Raw genomic sequence first — 19,712 nt, 5'->3', positions numbered from 1 at the left:
CATTTACCTCTTCTTTTTCAAAAAACAAGTTCGAACACACAGCATAAGTCACCACTTCTTCTCTCAAATACACTTAGGTTTTCTAAAAAAAGGCATTCGAGTTTTCTCTGAACTCATAAGCTCTCTTCTCTGATTATGTTTTTGCTGAAAGTATCCTGCTTTTATTTGTGCTTACTTTTCTACAACTGGTATGTCTCTTCTTGTTTAAATTCTGTCCCCTCTCTTATGTATTTATGCTTCAGTCTTTTCTTTGTTTATTTTACTGCTTTCTGCAAGCTTGTTATTCCTGCTCCTATATGAATCCCCATCCCTAAACCCTTTGTCTGTTGAGTTATAGTTCAGAAAACATGAGAACCCTTGACATTGTTGTTCATGTATATGGACTGGACTCCCTGAGTCCTAAACTCTTTCAATTCCCATTCCTTTTCCCCCTTATATGTATTCTAAGCTTGAGACCTTGGTCTGGCAGTGTCCTAATCACTGCCTAGACCATAGTCTGACCTTCAATAGGTATGTGCTCTTATTTGTTGACTGAACAGGCTTGGTCAGGGGTGTGCCAGCCTACCTCGTGGCTAGGCATGACCACCAGCCTGCCATGGCATTCCCCAACCCCCTCTCTTGCACTTACACTCATTCTTAGAACCTAAGTTCTGCCCCTCTCTTGTGAGCCTTGCTTTGGGATCCATGAGCTCTCTCTGAACTTGGACACCTGAGGGCAGGCTCTTCCACACTACACTGTAACTCTTTCTAATTAACATCTTGGGTGTAAGCACTGCCTGGAGTTCCTGAAACTCCTTGGATCTTTGAAACACCCTAGATAAGAGAAGGCTTTGGAAATATGGATCTCGAAAGTGGTTTAATCTCATATTGTTAGATACTAAGTCTGAATTGGGCTGCTTGGATGTAGCTGTAATTTCTGATGTATTTTTTATTTCTGTCTTATTTTTTACTGGCCTGTAATAATTTGTACAAACTCATGGTATTTTAGTGAAAAGGGGAGAGGATTACTTTTCATGCACAAAAGGGTAGAAATCATGTCTATAGGTTTAATTTCTACACTGCGCAATTTCACACGTAGAGACCATGCCTATAGGATTTAACTTCTAAACTTTCTGCAACTATGCATATAGATACCGTGCTCATAGGGGTTTACATTTCTGCACATAATGATACCATTAGGCAAAGTGTAGGCTTAATTATAAAGTTGCATATAGATACCATGTTTGTAAGACTCCTGTTAAAAAAGTGTTAAAATCAGTTAACGTATAGAAAGCATGCCTATAGGAACTTCGAGTCGGAACTGTCTCATTTGTTCCAAACAGCACCAACCATTTAAATTAATATATACTTTGGTAAAACTGGCAGTCTTCTATGATTTTCTGAACCTCGTAAGTTAACAAACATTTTCTAAACCAAACTGGCATTTTTTGAAACTCACTTTTTTCTGATAAGGTTCGTGAAACTCTTTTTTTTTCAACTAGTCTGCATGTCTTCTGAAGATCCTTTCTTTTCTTTTAAATCTTTTTCAAAACAGTACATTCTTTTTCTGAAACTCGTTTCACTCTGATAAAAAACTGGTAACTCTTCATAACTAGTTCGTTTTTTGAAATCGTTAGTTCTATCCAACACATAGCTGAAAGTAGACTAGTCCTTAAGAACTGCATTCGAGCGAGCCTAATGCGGACTTCCTGTTTAAAAGTATGTGTTGAACCAGTCCGCTTATCGCTTTAATTTTAAAGACCAAATCAGTACATGCAAGACATGCTAAACTCTATGGCTTATCTGACTTAAGGAGGTTTACTTGAGCCTTACTTGCTTATATGCTTCTCCTTTTACTTGCATTATGTGTTTTGATTGATGCCTCGTGTTTTGTCCTTTGAAAGCTCTCAAAAGGCCCCAAATCCCTTTCCCTTTAGGATTAGTAGTTATAAATACCTCCGGGACTGATAGGATTGGGACGGGTACTAGCATGCAATAAGTAACGAAACTTTCCGCGCTTTAATACTTTAACGGGGTGGGATGGGTAGAATATGGATATGATGACCAGTGCGCTAATATCACGTGCGACCCTCTTCTGAGGAGTGATTGCTGGATATTGCATTGATGTGATCCATATTATTTGTAAACCTAGGACCCCTCTCCCCTTTACTTGTTAATTTTTAAGTTTTCTTTTAAATTAATTTTCCAAACTCTCTACTCCTTCAACTCTTAAACTTGTTTGCAAAATTATGTGAAAAATCCTTTTCTTTTCTACTTGTCTACTTAAAGTCACAATTGTAGCATGGCCGGGAACCACACCAGAGGATCTTGAGGGGTGCCTAACACCTTCCCCTCGAGATAATTTCTTGCCCTTACCCAACCTCTAGTTCTTCATCTCAATTCTTTCTTAAAGTGTCTTAATGCACTATAATCATTAGGTGGCGACTCTTCAACTTCTAAACCCAATTCTCGAAAGGGAATCCTCCCAAATGTCGTATACCGGATTTCGACCTGTAGAAAAAGAGGGCGTCGACACCTGTCTATAAGTCTACACCTGTGGGAAATTCCATTATTGTTGATTGTGTGTATCGGTCGTGTTTAGTTGTTCTTGGTGGTTTTGAGACTTGGGTTGATCTATTGTTGCTCCGTATGGTAGATTTTTCTATTATCTTGGGTATGGACTGGTTGTCGCCCTATCATGCTATTCTTGATCGTCACTCTAAGATGGTGATGTTATTTATGCCAAGTTTGTCGCGATTGGAGTGGAGAGGTACCTTAGATTATGTTTCTAGCAGGGTGGTATCTTTCCTTAAGGCACAATGGATGGTTGGAAAGGGGTGTGATGCGTATCTAGCATATGTGAGAGATATTAGTATTGATACTCCTACCATTGAGTCAGTTTCGGTAGTGAGGGATTATCCAGATATATTTTTGGTGGATCTTTCGGGTATGCCACCCGACAAGGATATTGATTTTGGTATTGATTGTTACTGAGCACTTAGCCCATTTCTATTCCACCATATCATATAGCCCCAGCATAGTTGAAGGAGTTAAAGGAGTAGTTGTATGAGTTGCTTAATAAAGGTTTCATTCGGCCAGTGTATCACCTTGGGGTGCTATGGTCTTGTTTGTAAAGAAGAAGGAAGGTTTTATGTGCATGTATTGATTATCGCCAGTTGAACCACAAGGTTACAATGAAGAACACGTATATTGCCATGCATTGATGACCTATTTGATCAGGTACGGGGTGCCAAGGTGTTCTCCAAGATTGACTTGCATTCACGATATCATCAGTTGAAGGTTCGGGAGTCATATATCTTAAATACTGCCTTTAGGACTAGGTATGGGCATTACGAGTTCCTTGTGATGTCATTTGGGCCGACCAATGCCCCAGCAATATTCATGCACTTAATGAGCAGTGTATTTCAGCCCTATCTTAACTCATTTGTCATTGTGTTTATTGACGACATCTTGGTGTACTCCTAGATCCAGGAGGATCATGAGCAACACTTGAGGACCGTACTCTAGACCTTGAGAGAAAAGGAGTTGTATGCAAAAAAATTTGAAGTGTGAATTTTGGCTTGATTTGGTGGTATTCTTAGGCCATGTGGTGTCGAGTGAGGGGATCAGGGTAGATTCAAAGAAGATTGAAGTAGTGCTGAGTTGTCCCAAACCATCTTCAGCCACTAAGATCCATAGTTTTCTTGGTTTGGTAGGGTGTTACCGTCGATTCGTAGAGGGTGCCTCATCTATTATAGCACCTATGACCTGATTGACCCAGAAGGGTGATCCATTCCCATGGACCGAGGAGAGTGAGGAGAGATTTCAAAAGTTCAAGATAGCTTTGACTACAACCCCGGTGTTAGTGTTGCCTATGGGTTCGAGGTCTTATACTATGTATGTGAAGCATCGGGTATTAGTCTCGGCACGGTGTTGATGTAGGACAGTAGGTTGATTGCCTATGCGTCTAGACAGCTGAAGGTGCATAAGAAGAACTATCTTATACATGGCCTTGAGTACTAACTATTATTCATGCCTTGAAGATTTGGCAACAGTATTTGTACGGTGTCCCTTGTGAGGTCTATACCGACCACCGGAGTCTACAACATCTATTCAAATAGAAGGATCTTAACTTCATCAGCGGAGGTTGTTAGCGTTGCTTAAAGGCTATGATATCAAAATTCGGTATTATCCCAGGAAGGCCAATATGGTGGCCGATGCCTGGAGTCATGAGGTGGAGAGCTTAGGAAGTTTAGTATATCTACTAGCGGCGGCGAGGCCATTAGCCTTGGATGTTCAGGCCTTGGCAACCAATTTGTTAGATTGGATGTTTTGGATCCGAGTCGAGTTTTGGCATGTGTGGTTTCTCGATTTTCTCTTTATGATCGTATCAAAGAGAGTTAGTATGATGAGCCACATCTGCTCGTCCTCAAGGACACGGTTAAGCACAGTAATGACAACTAGTCACTATTGGGGAGGACAATGTATTACGGATGTAGGGGTAGGCTATGTGTGCCCAATGTAGATGGTTTGCGTGAGTTGATTCTCTAAGAAGCTCACAGTTCGTTGTACTCCATTCATCCAAGTGCCGCCAAGATGTATCAAGACTTGAAGCAGCACTATTGGTGGACGAGAATGAAGAAAGACATAGTGGAGTATGTAGCTTGGTGCCTAAATTGTCAGCAGGTAAAGCATGAGCATTAACGGCCAGGTGGGTTTCTTCATAGGCTAGATATTCTAGAGTGGAAACAGGAACGGGATACTATGGATTTCGTTATTAAGCTCCCACGGACTCATAAGTAGTTCAATGTGGTATGGGTAATTGTGGATAGATTGACCAAGTCGGCTCATTTCATTTAAGTAGTGACTGCTTATTCCTCAGAGCAACTGGCTCAGGTTTATATTCGCGAGATTGTCAAACTTCATGGCGTGCAGGTATCCATTATCTCTGATCGAGGTACATAGTTTTCATCACAGTTCTGGAGGGTCGTACAACATGAGTTAGGTACATGGGTTGAGTTGAGCACAGTATTTCACCCTCAGACGGACGGACAATCCGACCGCACTATTTATATATTGGAGGATATGCTTCGTGCATGTGTAATGGAGTTTGAGTGTTCTTGGGATCAGTTTTTGCCACTTGTAGAGTTTGCCTACAATAACAACTACCAGTGGAGCATTCAGATGGCTCTGTGAGGCCTTATATGGTAGGCGATGTCAGTCTCCGGTAGGTTAGTTTGAGCTGGATGAGGCTAGGCTATTGGGTACAGACTTATTTCAGGATGCTTTGGAAAAGGTTAATTGATTCAAGATCAACTTCGCACAGCCCAATCTAGACAGAAGAGTTATGCAGATCGAAAGGTTTGCGGTGTTGCATTCATGGTTAGGGAGAGGGTATTGCTTCGAGTTTCGCCCGTAAAAGGTGGTATGAGTTTCGGGAAGAAGGGCAAATTGAGCCCTAGGTATATCGGACATTTTGAGATTTTTGAGAGGATTGGAGAGGTGGCTTACAGGCTTGCACTACCATCGAGTCTAGCTGCAGTTCATCTAGTATTCCATGTTTATATGCTCCGAAAGCATCACAGTGATCCGTCTCACTTATTTTCAGCTCAATCCAGTTGGACAAAGATTTGTCTTATGTTGAGGAGTCGGTGTCCATTTTAGACAGGCAGGTCCGAAAGTTGATGTAGAAGAACATAACTTCAGTGAAGGTTCAGTGGAGGGGTCGACTAGGCAACTTGGGAGATCGAGCATGATATACGTAGTCGTTATCCTCATCTTTTCACCACTTCAAGTATGTCTCTATACTTATTCGAGGATGAACTTTTTTTAAGAGAGGGAGGATGTAACGCCCCGACCGGTCGTTTTGAGTATTTTAGCCATCATCCCCTAATTTATGCTTTCTCTATGTTATATTGTGGTTATGTAACTTGCCGGGGTGTTTGAGTTTGGTTCCGGGTAAGTTTCAAATTGAAATGGGACCTGCAGAGGGTCTAGCAAAAGCGAGTTATGGATCGCATAAGAAGAGTTGACATGCCCAGATAGGGCCATAGAAGCAGGATGGTATTCGCAGAAGCGAAGTCACTTCTGCGATGGAAAGAAGCGCAGGCGCGGTCTAGAGCGCAGGTGCGACGTAATTGCTACAGGTGCACATGCACAGATGCGGCCTGGTTCTCGCATAAGAGGAGGGTGCTGAGCTAAGTCATGACCACACTTGCGATAGAAATTCCGCAAGTGCAAAGCCGCAGATACGGCAATTGGTTCGCATGTGTGAGTTGCCTGGGCAGAAAAAGGGAAATTTTGAGGGTTTGATTCATAATCCATTTTTGTGCTTAGAGAGCTCGGTGGGAGGCTAGTTTTCAATGGTTCTTCAAAGAACTTTAGGGTAAGGAATCCTAACTCGGTTTTGGTTCATTTACATGAATCTATTGATAATTTCTTCATTTAATTAGCATTTTGGAGTTGGAAATTTGGGATAAAATTGTGAAACTTCTTAGGCTAAAAATTAAGGATTTGAAAAGCAATTTGAGGTCGGATTTGAGTAATTCTTATATGGTTGGACTCATTATCGAATGGGCGTTCGGGTTTTATAATTTTGGTCGGGTTCCGAGGCGCGGGCCCGAGTTGACCTTTTGGGTTGACTTTTTAATTCTTTGCAAAGATCTTAATTTCATTGTTTGAATTCGTTTTCTATAATTATATTTATAGTATGAAATTATTTTGGCTAGATTCGAGCCGTCTTGAGTTAGATAATCGAGGGGAAGGCCTTCTAGTTGATTGAGTTAGCGCGATTTGAGGTAAGTGACTTGTCTAACCTTGTAGGGGAAATTACCCCTTAGGATTTATGTTGGTTGTGATAATTGTGATATGAGAAAGCCGTGTATACGAGGTGATGAGTGTGTACACAAGCTAAATATGGAAATTTCTGGTTTAAGCTATATAGATTCCTTTCACGCCGTAGTTGAGTTACCTTAACATATTATAGTCATCATTTCTAGTCTATTTTCACATGTCTACTTATCTTATTCTCTTACATGTTGATTTCCCTATGTGTTTAGTTTAAGTTCTTATTTCCTTTATTCTGCATTCATTATTAATCGATGAACTCTTTACTTGAAGTTGTTAAATCGTGGAATATCTTGTTGTTGAAATTGGTATTGAGATGTAAAGGCCGTGATTCATATTGAGGCAAAGTGTTAAGTTGTAAAATACCATTCTGTTGAGTTGTTCATTTCGGCTATTATTGTTGAGACTCTTGTGTACATTATGGTTGATCCATGGGCTCTTTACTGTGAAAATACTATTATTGTTTGGTTCTCTGTCAAGTTGTGATATTGGACACTTAAAGTGCGATTTGTGATGCGTTGTGATATTGATAAGCATGCGATGGTATAAGGTTTGGGGGTTGAAATGCATGCGATGAGATAAGGTGAGTTTGATACGCATGGCTAGTAGGGGAACTACAAGAAGCCATACAGTGTGATAAGGTGGGCTAAAACGTAGGATGCTATTTTGGGAAAAATAATTTTCAAAACTAAATGTAAAGGCTCCCGCAGTGATATAAGGAAAGATTATGACTTATTCTTGTGATATAAGAGTACGAGGTGGTACCTTGGTAGTGACTCTTATTGGCATTGCTCCGTTATTGCACTTGTCTTTGGTTGTTGTTTCCTTAGCATTTTTATTTGTTTTCTCCGTGTTGAACTAATTGCTTAGTTTCGTGTAATTAAATCTTGATATGTTATTTATTGTTTCAATTTCATTACTATCATTATTACACTTTCTTACACTTAGTTCAATCTTCTTATTTATTTTCAGTAGGGCCCTGACCTGACCTCGTCACCACTCTACGGAGGTTAGGCTTGACACTTACTGGGTACCATTGTGGTGTACTCATGCTACACTTCTGCACATATTTTTGTGCAGATCCAGGTACCTCATATCAGTCACGGCACTAGTGAGCTGAGTTTGAATTTGGAAACTTCAAGGTACACCTTCCTGTATATGTAGGCCTCAAAGTCCCCTATCCATTTCTATATTTTTCCTTCTTTACTGGATACAGTTGTATATGGATACTTTAGAGACTAGGTGCTATCACGACATCCTAAGAAGGGAAATTGGGGTCGTGACAACTGTCTAGGAAGTCCATCGTGGGGAAAAGTTCGAAATTTATTTTAAATTCTACCTACAAGAAAAAAACTACTACCCGGTTCAAAGAGTCATCCCTTGGAAAAGAACCGTAGCCATAAGAAAAACCAAGATGGGTTATTTTACCATAAAAAATTTTGATTTTTGATTTTTATTTTTCAACATACATAAAATAACACAACTAAAATAGGATAGAAAATCACCTTAATAGTCTCTTCACCCCATATTTAAAATTGTGCATTGTCCCCAATACACACCCATAAATACAAGAGGGTGAAAAGAAACTCTTTAGTAGGCCGAAGATCGGAACGTTAGTAGCTCATGGGGTACTCAGACTCCTCCCTACTTGGTTCTTTGTGCATGCACCGCGCACTTAGTTCTAACAATCTCACTTGCTTTTGCTTTCTTCCAATTGCCTTGCTTCCAATGCTCCTAGACAAATTAAAAACAACACTACAAGAATAATAATAAAAAAGGACAGCCCGGTGCACTAAGCTCTTGCTATGTGCGGGGTCTAGGGAAGGGCCAGACTAGAAGGGTCTATTGTACGCAGCCTTACCTTGCATTTCTGTAAAAGGCTATTTCTACAGCTAGAACCAGTGAACTCTTGGTCACATGGAAGCAACTTTATCAGTTACGCCAAGGCTCCCCTTCTAAGAATAATACAATAATAAAAAATAAAAAAATAAAAATAAAAGAAAGTAGTAAAGTCGGGGTGTCTCCCAGCAAGCGTTTGATTTCACGTCGCAACACGACGCGAATTATTATTCAAGCTTATGATTATGCTTTGGGGCGGTACAAATATTTGCGAGACAAAGTTTAAATATTTTTTCATGTATTTTTTGGCTCTCGATCGAGGAGCGTCACCTTGTCTAGACGGCCTTGAAAATTTTAACATATAAGGCTCATCGATCCCTGCCCTTGACTTATTTTTATGCTCATAAGGATCAATTCTCATTTCACCATCCAAACATAATGTAGAGAAGTGTTTAGAATGAAATCTAACATGCTCAAATACCTGAACTTCGAGATTTTTAACTTCCTCAATACAAATTACACTAGAGTCAACTAAATTTATATCATCAATGTCCTTGCCCGTCTCTAGTACCATTTCTTTAACATTGACATCATTAAATTGTAGTTGGTTAGAGTGTTGGTGTTCTACTCTAGACCCCTGTATTGGCACCTCAGTTTTTGTCTCTAATGCACACTGCTCCTGGCTACCATCCTTAGTATTAACTTGTTGAGCATTAATAAGTTTCAACTAGTTGGCTCACTTGAGCCTCCAAATTGTGAATAGTAGTCTCTTGGTATGTGCAGTTCTTTCTCATTATTTTGTTTCACAAGGCACCTTAGCATATCCTTGTTTCTTTCAGGTCATCATCCCTGGGCTCTTTGTTCCTATTAACTTCATAAGAAAAAGTAGAACCATCATATTAAGGAGTTGGAGGAGGATAAGAAATATAAGCACAACCATGAAAGTGACTATCTTGACCACCGCACATATCACACACATTCCACACATAAGATTGAGTTGGTGCACATAACTCACTCTTGAAAATATTGATAATTTTGCCATGGGCAGTTTCCTCCACAATATACATAAGGAGGATCAAAAGTAGAATTAGCAACGTCAAAACTCTCATAATTCCGAGATGTCGTATTTTTTCAAATCAACAAGTAGAATAAAAATAAAAGTTCAAACGTGAAATCTTGCAATATATACAACCACAACTACGACGTTAGATCTCCGGCAACGGTGCCAAAATTTGATCACGCCAACTTTAGTCCTAAAAATGATATGCGGTTGTTGCAAATATAATCCGGTCCAAGAGTACAGAGTTGAATCCCACAAAGAATTAAGGCTTAGCTACAATTGTTCAATATCCCTAAGAAACACAAGTCCAAACAATTTCGTAATTATAAAGATTATAAAGTTTGTTTCTAACTAATTAACTAACAAATAGTAGAAAGTAGTAAAATTATCAATTAACGAGGACAAATTTGGAGATAAGGTAAAGGATGCCTAGAGTTATGATTTTTCCAATTGTCGGAATCCTCTCCGTTATACCTCCTATAATTTCGCCTAATTATTGTCTACCTATCGTGAGTACTTTGGTTGTAATAATTCTATCTCGAGAAACTACTACAATTTACTAGATATATTCTCTTGAACTACACTAGTTGACACTAATTTACCGCTCACTATGATCGCACCAAGGTTTCGTTATCTCAATCTCGCTGTTAGACCCTCCGTATTGATCTTCTCACATACGTTAGGAGTGATGTTGTTCAACAACACCTAAATGCATACTCTCTCTCTAGCAGTACATACTAAATAGACAAAGTCGATTGATGGTCATTTAATCATCAACAACAAATACGTAGTTGAACAAGTAGAAAAATCCAACGGCTTAATTTATAACATCATAGCAAGAATTCATCCTCCAAAAGGTTTCATCAAAACCCTAGATACTCCCTCCGTTTTATATTAAATGAGGTACTTTCCTTTTTAGTCTGTTCCAAAATAAATGACACATTTCTAAATTTGAAAATAATTCAACTTTAAACTCTTTCATTTTACCCATTAATCCTTAATGATAAGCTTTTATAGCCACACAAATGTCATGGCCCCACAAACTTTTTACCCCTTAAGCTTTTAAGACCACAAGCTCCTAAAGTCTTCTTCTTTTTTCTTAAACTCCGTGCCGAGTCAAACTACCTCATTTAATATGAAACGGATGGAGTAATAAATTAGCTATTCATAATAGTATGCAAAACTACAATACTAGAATGCATAACCAATAATGGAGATAGAGGAAGAAAGAGGGAAAAACGTGAAGTTGAATTTCTCCTTCTTGCTCCTAGCGTGTTCTTGCCTCCCCAAAGTCTTTTCTCCTTCCAAAGTAGTGTCTCCCCCTCAAAAGCACGTTTTATGATGTATTTATAGCGACTAGGGTTTGTATGGGGCGAACTTTCCTTCTTCTATTTCGGATTGGAGAAGCTGGTTTCTTCTGCTCCGATCCTGGTCTGGCGAAATGAACCTTGCTTCGTTGCCCGGGACTTTTCTAATTTCTTCTGCTCTGGTCCTGGTCTAGCGAACCTCGCTTCGCTGTCCAGGGCTTTTCTCTTCAGCTCTTTTTTCACTAATTTTTCTCCTATTTAATCCTTTTCCGCATAAGCTTGTTCCTACACATAAGAAACACGCAATGAGCATATTTTCACTTCAAAAGCGGTGTGAACTCCCACAACTCACATAAGAAATAATATATAAACATACTTAAAAATATGCATTTTTTACCCTTTATCATCGCGTTTCATCATTATTAAATAATTTTATTTTATCATTTATCGAACATTGGAAATTTATCATTCATATTGCTGGTGCGTGATATTAAAACGATGACAAACGAAATAATCTATCAAGATATAAAGTACAATAATACAATACGATACGATACATTATAAAACGATTATAACGACCATCCAATCAAGCTATTAAAGCATCCTAGGTCTAGGCGCTCTCACTATGAAAAACTTTTTTCTTTTTATTTCTCCATCTATTGAAGAAAATTTTGCAAAGCATCTTTAACCTTCAATTAATTAAAATATACACTTTGATCATCCTGCTTATGAATCTTCACAAATTTAATGAATTCTTCACTGTTCAATCATCTAATTATCCATTTATGTTATTGTTACTCCATATTTTAGAACTTGTAATATAGTTCTAAAAACACACATTCAAATTTAATTTGAGGTAGAATATGCTCGGCGAAATATCTTTTTTCTGCTCCCTCTAACAACGTAAAGCTGACTGTAAGTCCACCAAGTGTTCCCAGTGGTACAAGTACATCTACAGTTACCCCCGTCTCAGCCAGTGCTACTGCAACTTCTCATCTCCAATTCTGCGCATCACAACGCTGATTTCGTTCTCTCTTCCTATTCAAGTGAGTCACAATTGTTTCCCCTCTTTACCCCTACTCACATTTTCCAAATTACATCTCCTTTTTGTGTTAATTTCCAAAAAATTGGAGTTCCTATTAATTTGTTACTTGCTGCTGATCGCTGTGCCTGTTGATTCTGGGGGTGGGGGTGGGGGGGGGTGGGGATGGGGGTTTTAGAGCTGATTATCCGTTTAAGTAAATGGGAGATCTCTATTTTGATTTGTAATGTATGTTAAGATGGTTTTGTAATGGAACATTAATTGTTGTTGCTTGAATTGAAATGGCTTGCAAGACACCAAAGCATGAAACGAGTGCAAAATATATTTCCCTCTTTATTTTATAACTGCAGGTAGCGGAGGCAGGATTTTATCTAAGGGGATTCAAAAAAGAAAAGGTTAAAAAATTAAAAGAGACTATGGCCAGTAGGAATTGAACCAACGACCTCACAAAGGTTTTGAACCCATTGACTACTAAACTATGCTTTTGGGCTGTGTCAAAGGGATTCAAAATATAATACAGTGTAATTTTCAGGTGAAGGGTGTTTGGTGAACCCCTTCCGCCAAAGGCGGATCCAAGATTTAAATCCTATGGGTTCAATTTTTAAAAATTTTAGCATTGAACTCATTAAATTTTTAACGTTATGTGTTCATATTTACTATTTTTGCAATTTTAATGAATTTTTATATATAAATTTTTACTTCGTGTTGAAAGTTATGAGTTCAATTGAAACCGTACAGTATACACTACATCCGCGCCGGCCTTCCACCCCCCTAAATCCGCCGCTGGCAAGTATTATCTAGTAGTATTCAGTTTTTTCTATGAATATGCCATTTGAAAAGCTTGCTCCCTGGCTTTGTGTTGTAGCAGTTTTTGTTGAAGTGTGTGATTATCTCATCTAAAAGTTTAAGTTATTAGAGAGAATACACGGTTAATTACATAATTGTCTTCAACACGCCCCATCACATGGGGCTTTATTTATTTTCATGAGCCAAACACGCGAAAATTTCTTTTTGATAATAGGTGGTGGGGAGACTCAAATTCAGGACCTCTGTGCCCTGATACCATTTTAAAGTGTGTGCCCATCTCATCTAAAAGTTTAAGCTATTAAAGGTAATTCACTTTTAATTACTTAATTATGTCTTCAATAGTTTCAAACTGAACGTTAATCCAAATTTAAAAGAATAGGAAAACAGATACTCCACTTGATCTTAGTCAAAAAGACGTAAAAGGTATACTTGGCAAATTCTTTCTTACTACCTCTTTTCATCTGAGTTACTCTTTTGCTCCTCCTGCTTTGCCTTTCAGGAGTCCGTCCAGCTTGACCTAGATGGACCAGGTAAAGGAGTTTTATCTGTATTATTAGTTTCTTTTTGTTATACCTGATGCTTATTTGGATAGTGATATTCGGGGTCATTGCAGTATGAAAAGGTTGAAAAGATTGGTGAAGGAACTTATGGTGTAGTATACAAAGCTCGTGATCGTGTAACGAATGAAACTATTGCACTGAAGAAAATTCGGCTGGAGCAGGAAGATGAGGGTGTGCCGAGCACAGCTATTAGAGAAATCTCTCTCTTGAAAGAGATGCAGCATGTAAACATTGTGAGGTATACTGTAGTGGTATGGTCTTTGTATACTACTTATGAAATGATTACTGTATGGATGTGATTGCAGTGAGAGTGATTGAGGCTGTATTTTCTATTTCCTGTGGTTATTCGATAAGTGTAAAGTAGATTACATGGTTTATGCATACTTCTAATTCCCCTCCATATCAGTTTACGCAGGGCCTTTGCTATTATAGTATCTTGACAATAGTAAACTATTAATTTGCTTTCTAGCATTTGGCCGTCTTCCATTTACCCATTGTTCCGCTGTATAAGTATCAGGCTTCTGAAATTCTACAACATGGAGTCCCTATGTGGGAGATGCTTTTCCTTCTGCTCTGAGGATTGCTGATCTAGCTGTACATATTTACTGCTTTGATGGCTTCTCTTTGGATGTACTAGTTCTTACTATGGAAAACTCCCCCCTCTATATCCTGCGCTTCTTCAAGTGTATTTGGGTTGCATAAGGGCTGTTACCGTTATGGATATAGAGCTATATTTTGGTACATCTTGCAGTAGGGATGATAAAACCATATCATAGTATTACTTAGATTCTGGATAATTGGAAACTTCAAGAACTAAAAGTTTTAGATTGAAGTATTATAAAAGTTATGCATCTATAATTGCAGGCTTGTTTCCATATATATGCATTTAGGGTTACACCCAAGGGTGTGGTCAATGAAGTGGGTTGAGAACCATGAGGTCGCATGTTCAAATCTCGCGGAGGCAAAGAACACGAGGTGGCTTCTTCCCATCTATCCAAGCCTTGGTGGATAGAGTCACCCTGTACTTGTGCTGGTGGGAGGTAACGGGTACCCCATGGAATTAGTCGAGTGCGCGCAAGCTGGACCGGACACCAGGTCATAGATAGATAGACACACACATGCACACACATTTAGGGTTGTGCAATAATTTGTAACTTCTGCAGGAGGTAGAATGGTTAGAGACAATTTGTAATTTAAGGAGCGTATTAATCATTCTTGGTTTGAGAGTATAGAGGTCTTTTAGAAATATTTAAGCTCATAGTAGCTAGAAGATGAGACTACCCCAAGGGTGTGGCCTAGTGGTCAATGAAGTGGGTTAAAAACCATGGTCTCAGGTACAATATTACTATATATTTCTTCCCATCTATCCAAGCCTTGGTGAATAGAGTTATCTGATACCTGTTGTTAGTGGGAGGTAGCAGGTATCTTGCAGAATTAGTCGAGGTGCACACAAGCTTGCCTGAACACCATGATTATTAAAAAAAAAGTAGCTAGAAGATGAGACATCTTCTGAACTTCTCATCTGTTGTTTGTATGAGCTAGCTGGCGGACCTACTTATTGACTAGTGGGTACTTGAGCACCCATTGTTTTTATGCAAGCACTAGATTTTATATAGGAAACTAGTATTAACATACAAATAGATTGACCAAGCGCCCCTTCCATGACTAGCTACAACTCGATACTCTAGATTAAAGGCAGATGAGCACCCACAAGTTAAAAACTCTAGGTTCGCCACTGGATTTAGGGGATGATGAATTCGGCTTCTAAATCTGCACACACATCAGATAGCCACACCCATGTCCATGTAACAAAAATGCTCACAGCTGGTGAGGGATGATCATTCCTTTAGCCACTCCTCGGGCATGTGCACTCACAAAATCTAAAGCTCAAGTAGCACGGAAGGAGCTTGCAAGTTAGTAAGGTTGAAACCTTGAGCATAAGATGGGCAGCATATGTTGATGAGCAGGGATGAGCATCTTGGGTGAAGGAAGTGTGTGATTCCCAAATTTATGTTGGACATGATCATGGGCACTGAATTATACTAAAAAGACCTAACATAGAGTTGGTTGGCTTGTGTTCATTGGGATCATGAGCATAGCACTGACTAATTGTGTCATTCGCAATATGAAGAGTTTCTGGATGACATTTGCATGTGCGCGTGAGTATTAGTGTAGGCATCATGCCGATGTCCACCGTAGCAAGATAGTTTAGTAAAACTATAGCCATACATGGAAGGAGAACCGGGGGGTTGGCATAAATAGATTTTGCATCCTTATGGGGTTAGTGAGTTCAGGAGGGCTGCTTGAGTCAAAAGGAATTGGAGACTAGAGAGCAGATCCAAACATGTACATATCTGTAACTTGGATGCCAGTATCGAAATTTTCTTTTATAGATGGAAAGCTATTTTTGAATTTGTAAGAAGTTTTCTTCTTATCTGGTTACAGGTTGCAAGATGTGGTGCACAGTGAGAAGCGATTATATCTAGTCTTTGAATATCTCGACTTGGATTTGAAGAAGCATATGGATTCATGTCCAGAATTCTCTAAGGATCCACGACTTGTAAAGGTGAGTAAAAACTGGATGATCATTTGGAGGTGTTCGCATTATGTGTTATCTGCTTGATGAATTGTGTGACTCTATTTATCATCTTTGTGGAAGAGGGAGGGAGAGGCACCATGACCATAAATACTTCTTTAAGATTGTTTCATTATGTGAATTGAGAAAGTATCACTATCTAATGATTTTTCCCAAGTTCACAGGCTTCTTGTTCACCATCATCAATGTAGTAATCTCTCCTATTTTGCAGATGTTTCTGTATCAAATCCTTCGTGGTATTTCTTATTGTCATTCTCATAGAGTTCTTCACCGAGATCTGAAGCCTCAGAACTTGCTGATAGATAAACGTACAAATGCTTTAAAGCTTGCAGACTTTGGATTGGCTAGAGCTTTTGGTATTCCTGTCAGAACTTTCACTCATGAGGTATACACATAGTTTTAGCTCTCTGAAACTCTCGTTGTGTCTTCTCTTAAATTTTTACCGTTTTCTAATGTTCCATAGGAGTTAGGACAGACGAGAAACTAGTTATGAGGTGTAAGCATAAACTTCTCTTACATCTAATGTCTTTCTTCAAGATCTGATACATCTTCTCTGTACGAACAACTTTTTTCTCTTCAGAGTTTTCTTTATTTTTTTATAGCTTTAAGTCGTCTCTTAGTTGATAAAGATAAAGAGCTTGATCAGGGGTCTGTCCCCAATCATTTAAGATACTCTTTTATCTTCTGCATTTCCTGCTCTGATATACCCATCATTAGTTTGAGCAAGGATATTTATCTAACTGTTGTTTTATTGGGTCTTTAATAGTTGATATTTTGTTTCAGGTGGTGACCTTATGGTACAGGGCACCAGAAATATTGCTAGGAGCACGCAACTACTCTACTCCTGTTGATGTTTGGTCAGTTGGCTGTATATTTGCTGAGATGGTGAACCAGCGGCCCCTGTTTCCGGGTGACTCCGAGATTGACGAACTTTTCAAGATTTTCAGGTTTTAATATACATAACCAATTCTTTTGTTACTTTTCTCAAAAAAAGTATACATAACCAATTCTTACTGATAAGAAAAATATGCATCTTTAGTTCTTTCATGAAGGCATTATTTTTTATGAAAAGAACATATCCAAAAATACTTTGATAATGGAAGTTGTTCTCCTTATATTTTTCTTACTGATAAGAAAAATATGCATCTTTAGTTCTTTCATGAAGGCATTATTTCTTATGAAAAGAACATATCCAAAAATACTTTGATAATGGAAGTTGTTCTCCTTATATTTTTCTTACTGATAAGAAAAATATGCATCTTTAGTTCTTTCATGAAGGCATTATTTCTTATGAAAAGAACATATCCAAAAATACTTTGATAATGGAAGTTGTTCTCCTTATATTTTTCTTACTGATAAGAAAAATATGCATCTTTAGTTCTTTCATGAAGGCATTATTTCTTATGAAAAGAACATATCCAAAAATACTTTTAAAATGGAAGGTTGTACTCCTTATCTAAAAGTTCCCTTCTCATCCTTGTAATTAACTGACCCTTCTTAGAAAGAAATAGGCATGGAACATCCTTCTGGCCTCTGTTATCCATCACGATCAAAATAATTAGGACTCAAAAAGCAGGCACAATGTAGGGTGCTGGGTGAACAGAATACAAGGGCATGAGCAAGACTCATGGTTCGGAGTACTGTAAACTTCACCGTCGGATGGCCTGTGATGTCAATTTCTTCATGCTGATATGCATATCAATAATTTATTCTGTTTACTTTCCATATTAAAACTTTTTTTTATTCTATTTACTTCCCCTTTTAGGGGGTTTAATGAGGTTCATATATTGGTCCTTATAAAAGAAAAGGAAGGTTCATATATTGGCTTCATGAATTTTATGACCAAAATGTCAGTGTTAACAAGTTTTATGTTAACTTCATCAAACTGTATAAAGGGAATGCTAGAGTGAGGTTTCTTGAATCAAGGAATGTCAGCGTTTCATTTCCTTGTGCTTCGTGATTATTGAATATTTCCAATGATGTCATGATTCTCTACTTTTTCCGTCTATGAAGAGTAATGGGTACTCCTAATGAGGATACGTGGCCTGGAGTGACTTCTCTGCCTGATTATAAATCTGCTTTCCCAAAATGGCCACCTAAGGTAATTTAGGTTTCTCTATGGTTTTTTCCCTAACAATTTGACTCCTGCTAGACCGAGGATAACATCGTATGGATTATTTAATTGGTGCCCTTTAAACTTGCAGGACTTGGCAACTGTAGTCCCAAATCTTGATGCATCAGGCCTTGATCTCATTGGTGTAAGTTACTTTATAAATGGGATCTGTATCTTATGAGCATGAAAGTTAATCATGTTTTTGAATGAAGCTCCAGCTTTTGCGATTAATTCCTAATGAAAAAGATATTTTAATGAAAGACATAAAAAGCATCTACAAGACTACAACCTCTCTACCCCTTCGGGGTAGGGGTAAGGTCTGAGCACACACTACCCTCCCCAGACCCCACTAGTGGGATTTTACTGGGTTGTTGTTGTTATAAAAAGCATCTACAATTAACTGCTTTGTGAATCTCTGCCCGTGAAATTGCAACATCAGTAGACAGTTGAAGGACATTGAACCATTAACAGCAGCAAGAGACTGACAATTAATTTTCTTAAAGAAAAAGGATGTTCCAATTGTTGTGCTTGTGTTACGCGTTTTTCTTTTTAATTGGTTCATGATCTGCATTCTTATACTTTTTCAGTCTCTTCAGTCTATGCCTCTTTGTTTCCTTTCTTCACGTATCTCTTTTCTTTTCCTTCTGATTTGTCCTTTTTATTTGGAGGACGTTGGGAGGTGGGTTGTTATGATGCAATTTGTTTCTATGCGAATTAGAAATTTTCATGTTTTTTATTCAATTAATTACTTCGAAACTTCTCTTTTCATTAGGATTATGAGTAGGTCTTTACGTGTGGACAATGAGTAGTGTTTGATGATCAGATGATATGATATGATATTTTAGACTTCAATCTACTGCGCTGATCTATGTGGCCCCATTACTCAATGTCCTGGCTTATTGATGTTTCAGAAAATGCTTTGCCTGGATCCCAGCAAGAGAATCACTGCCCGGAGCGCCCTTGAGCATGACTACTTCAAAGATATTGGTTTTGTTCCGTGATTCTTTGTACCTTCATCTTATGTGTTGATGTATATTTGGTTGTGTTATCTACAAGGTTTTGTTCTTATTTGTGCAATCTTTAGGCTTTCCATTTCCCTTTCTTTTTTTTCCTTCTAATTATATTTTCCTCCAAAGCGATACAATCCTCCAAAGTGACACAGAGATGAATATTCTTATTCCAGTTTCGGTGTACCATGGACATGTTGAAGCATAGTTTCAGTACAATTTCCTTTTGGTTGTATTTTGTGGTTCTGGATACTGTTTTGTTACATTAATTTTAAATTTTATTTCGGGGTGCCATTAATGTTGTCTATAGTACTCTCTGGGATTAAAGTGAGTTTACTTACTGGAGTCTTTGCTTATCCCAAAGCGTCATTTCTGAGAATGCAAGCTAATGTTGCTCAAGCGCACTCTACAATTAGGGTAGGAGGTCGTTATCAAATATAATTACTCAACGTGAGTCGCATCACCGATCCACCAAGAAGCCATACTAGGGACGGGGAGATCACTCCATGATTAACCCAAACGCTTGCTTTTGGATTGATTAACTAGTAATTAGATG

At 38.4% G+C, this 19,712-nt stretch overlaps 1 protein-coding gene across 2 annotated transcripts; it reads left to right on the top strand.

Annotated features, from left to right (window-relative positions):
• The first annotated feature begins 11,874 nt into the window (after nt 1-11,874).
• LOC104236028 (cell division control protein 2 homolog A-like) lies at nt 11,875-19,450 on the top strand. Of its 2 annotated transcripts, XM_009789872.2 has the most exons (10): nt 11,881-12,077; nt 13,095-13,184; nt 13,380-13,410; nt 13,494-13,678; nt 15,886-16,006; nt 16,248-16,421; nt 16,820-16,983; nt 18,050-18,137; nt 18,241-18,294; nt 19,061-19,450. In XM_009789872.2, the coding sequence occupies exons 3-10, from the start codon at nt 13,402-13,404 to the stop codon at nt 19,148-19,150; spliced, it is 885 nt and encodes a 294-aa protein (XP_009788174.1). In that variant the 5' UTR covers nt 11,881-12,077; nt 13,095-13,184; nt 13,380-13,401; the 3' UTR covers nt 19,151-19,450. The 2 variants fall into 2 exon arrangements, with proteins under 2 accessions (XP_009788175.1, XP_009788174.1); XM_009789873.2 differs by lacking the exon at nt 13,095-13,184 and having other exon boundaries at nt 11,875-12,077.
• The last annotated feature ends 262 nt before the right edge of the window (nt 19,451-19,712 follow it).

The sequence above is a fragment of the Nicotiana sylvestris genome, chromosome 10 (genome assembly GCF_000393655.2).
Source record: "Nicotiana sylvestris chromosome 10, ASM39365v2, whole genome shotgun sequence".
NCBI lineage: Eukaryota > Viridiplantae > Streptophyta > Magnoliopsida > Solanales > Solanaceae > Nicotiana > Nicotiana sylvestris.
Note: the sequence above shows the minus strand (reverse complement) of the source record. Positions and strands in the feature narration are given on the sequence as shown.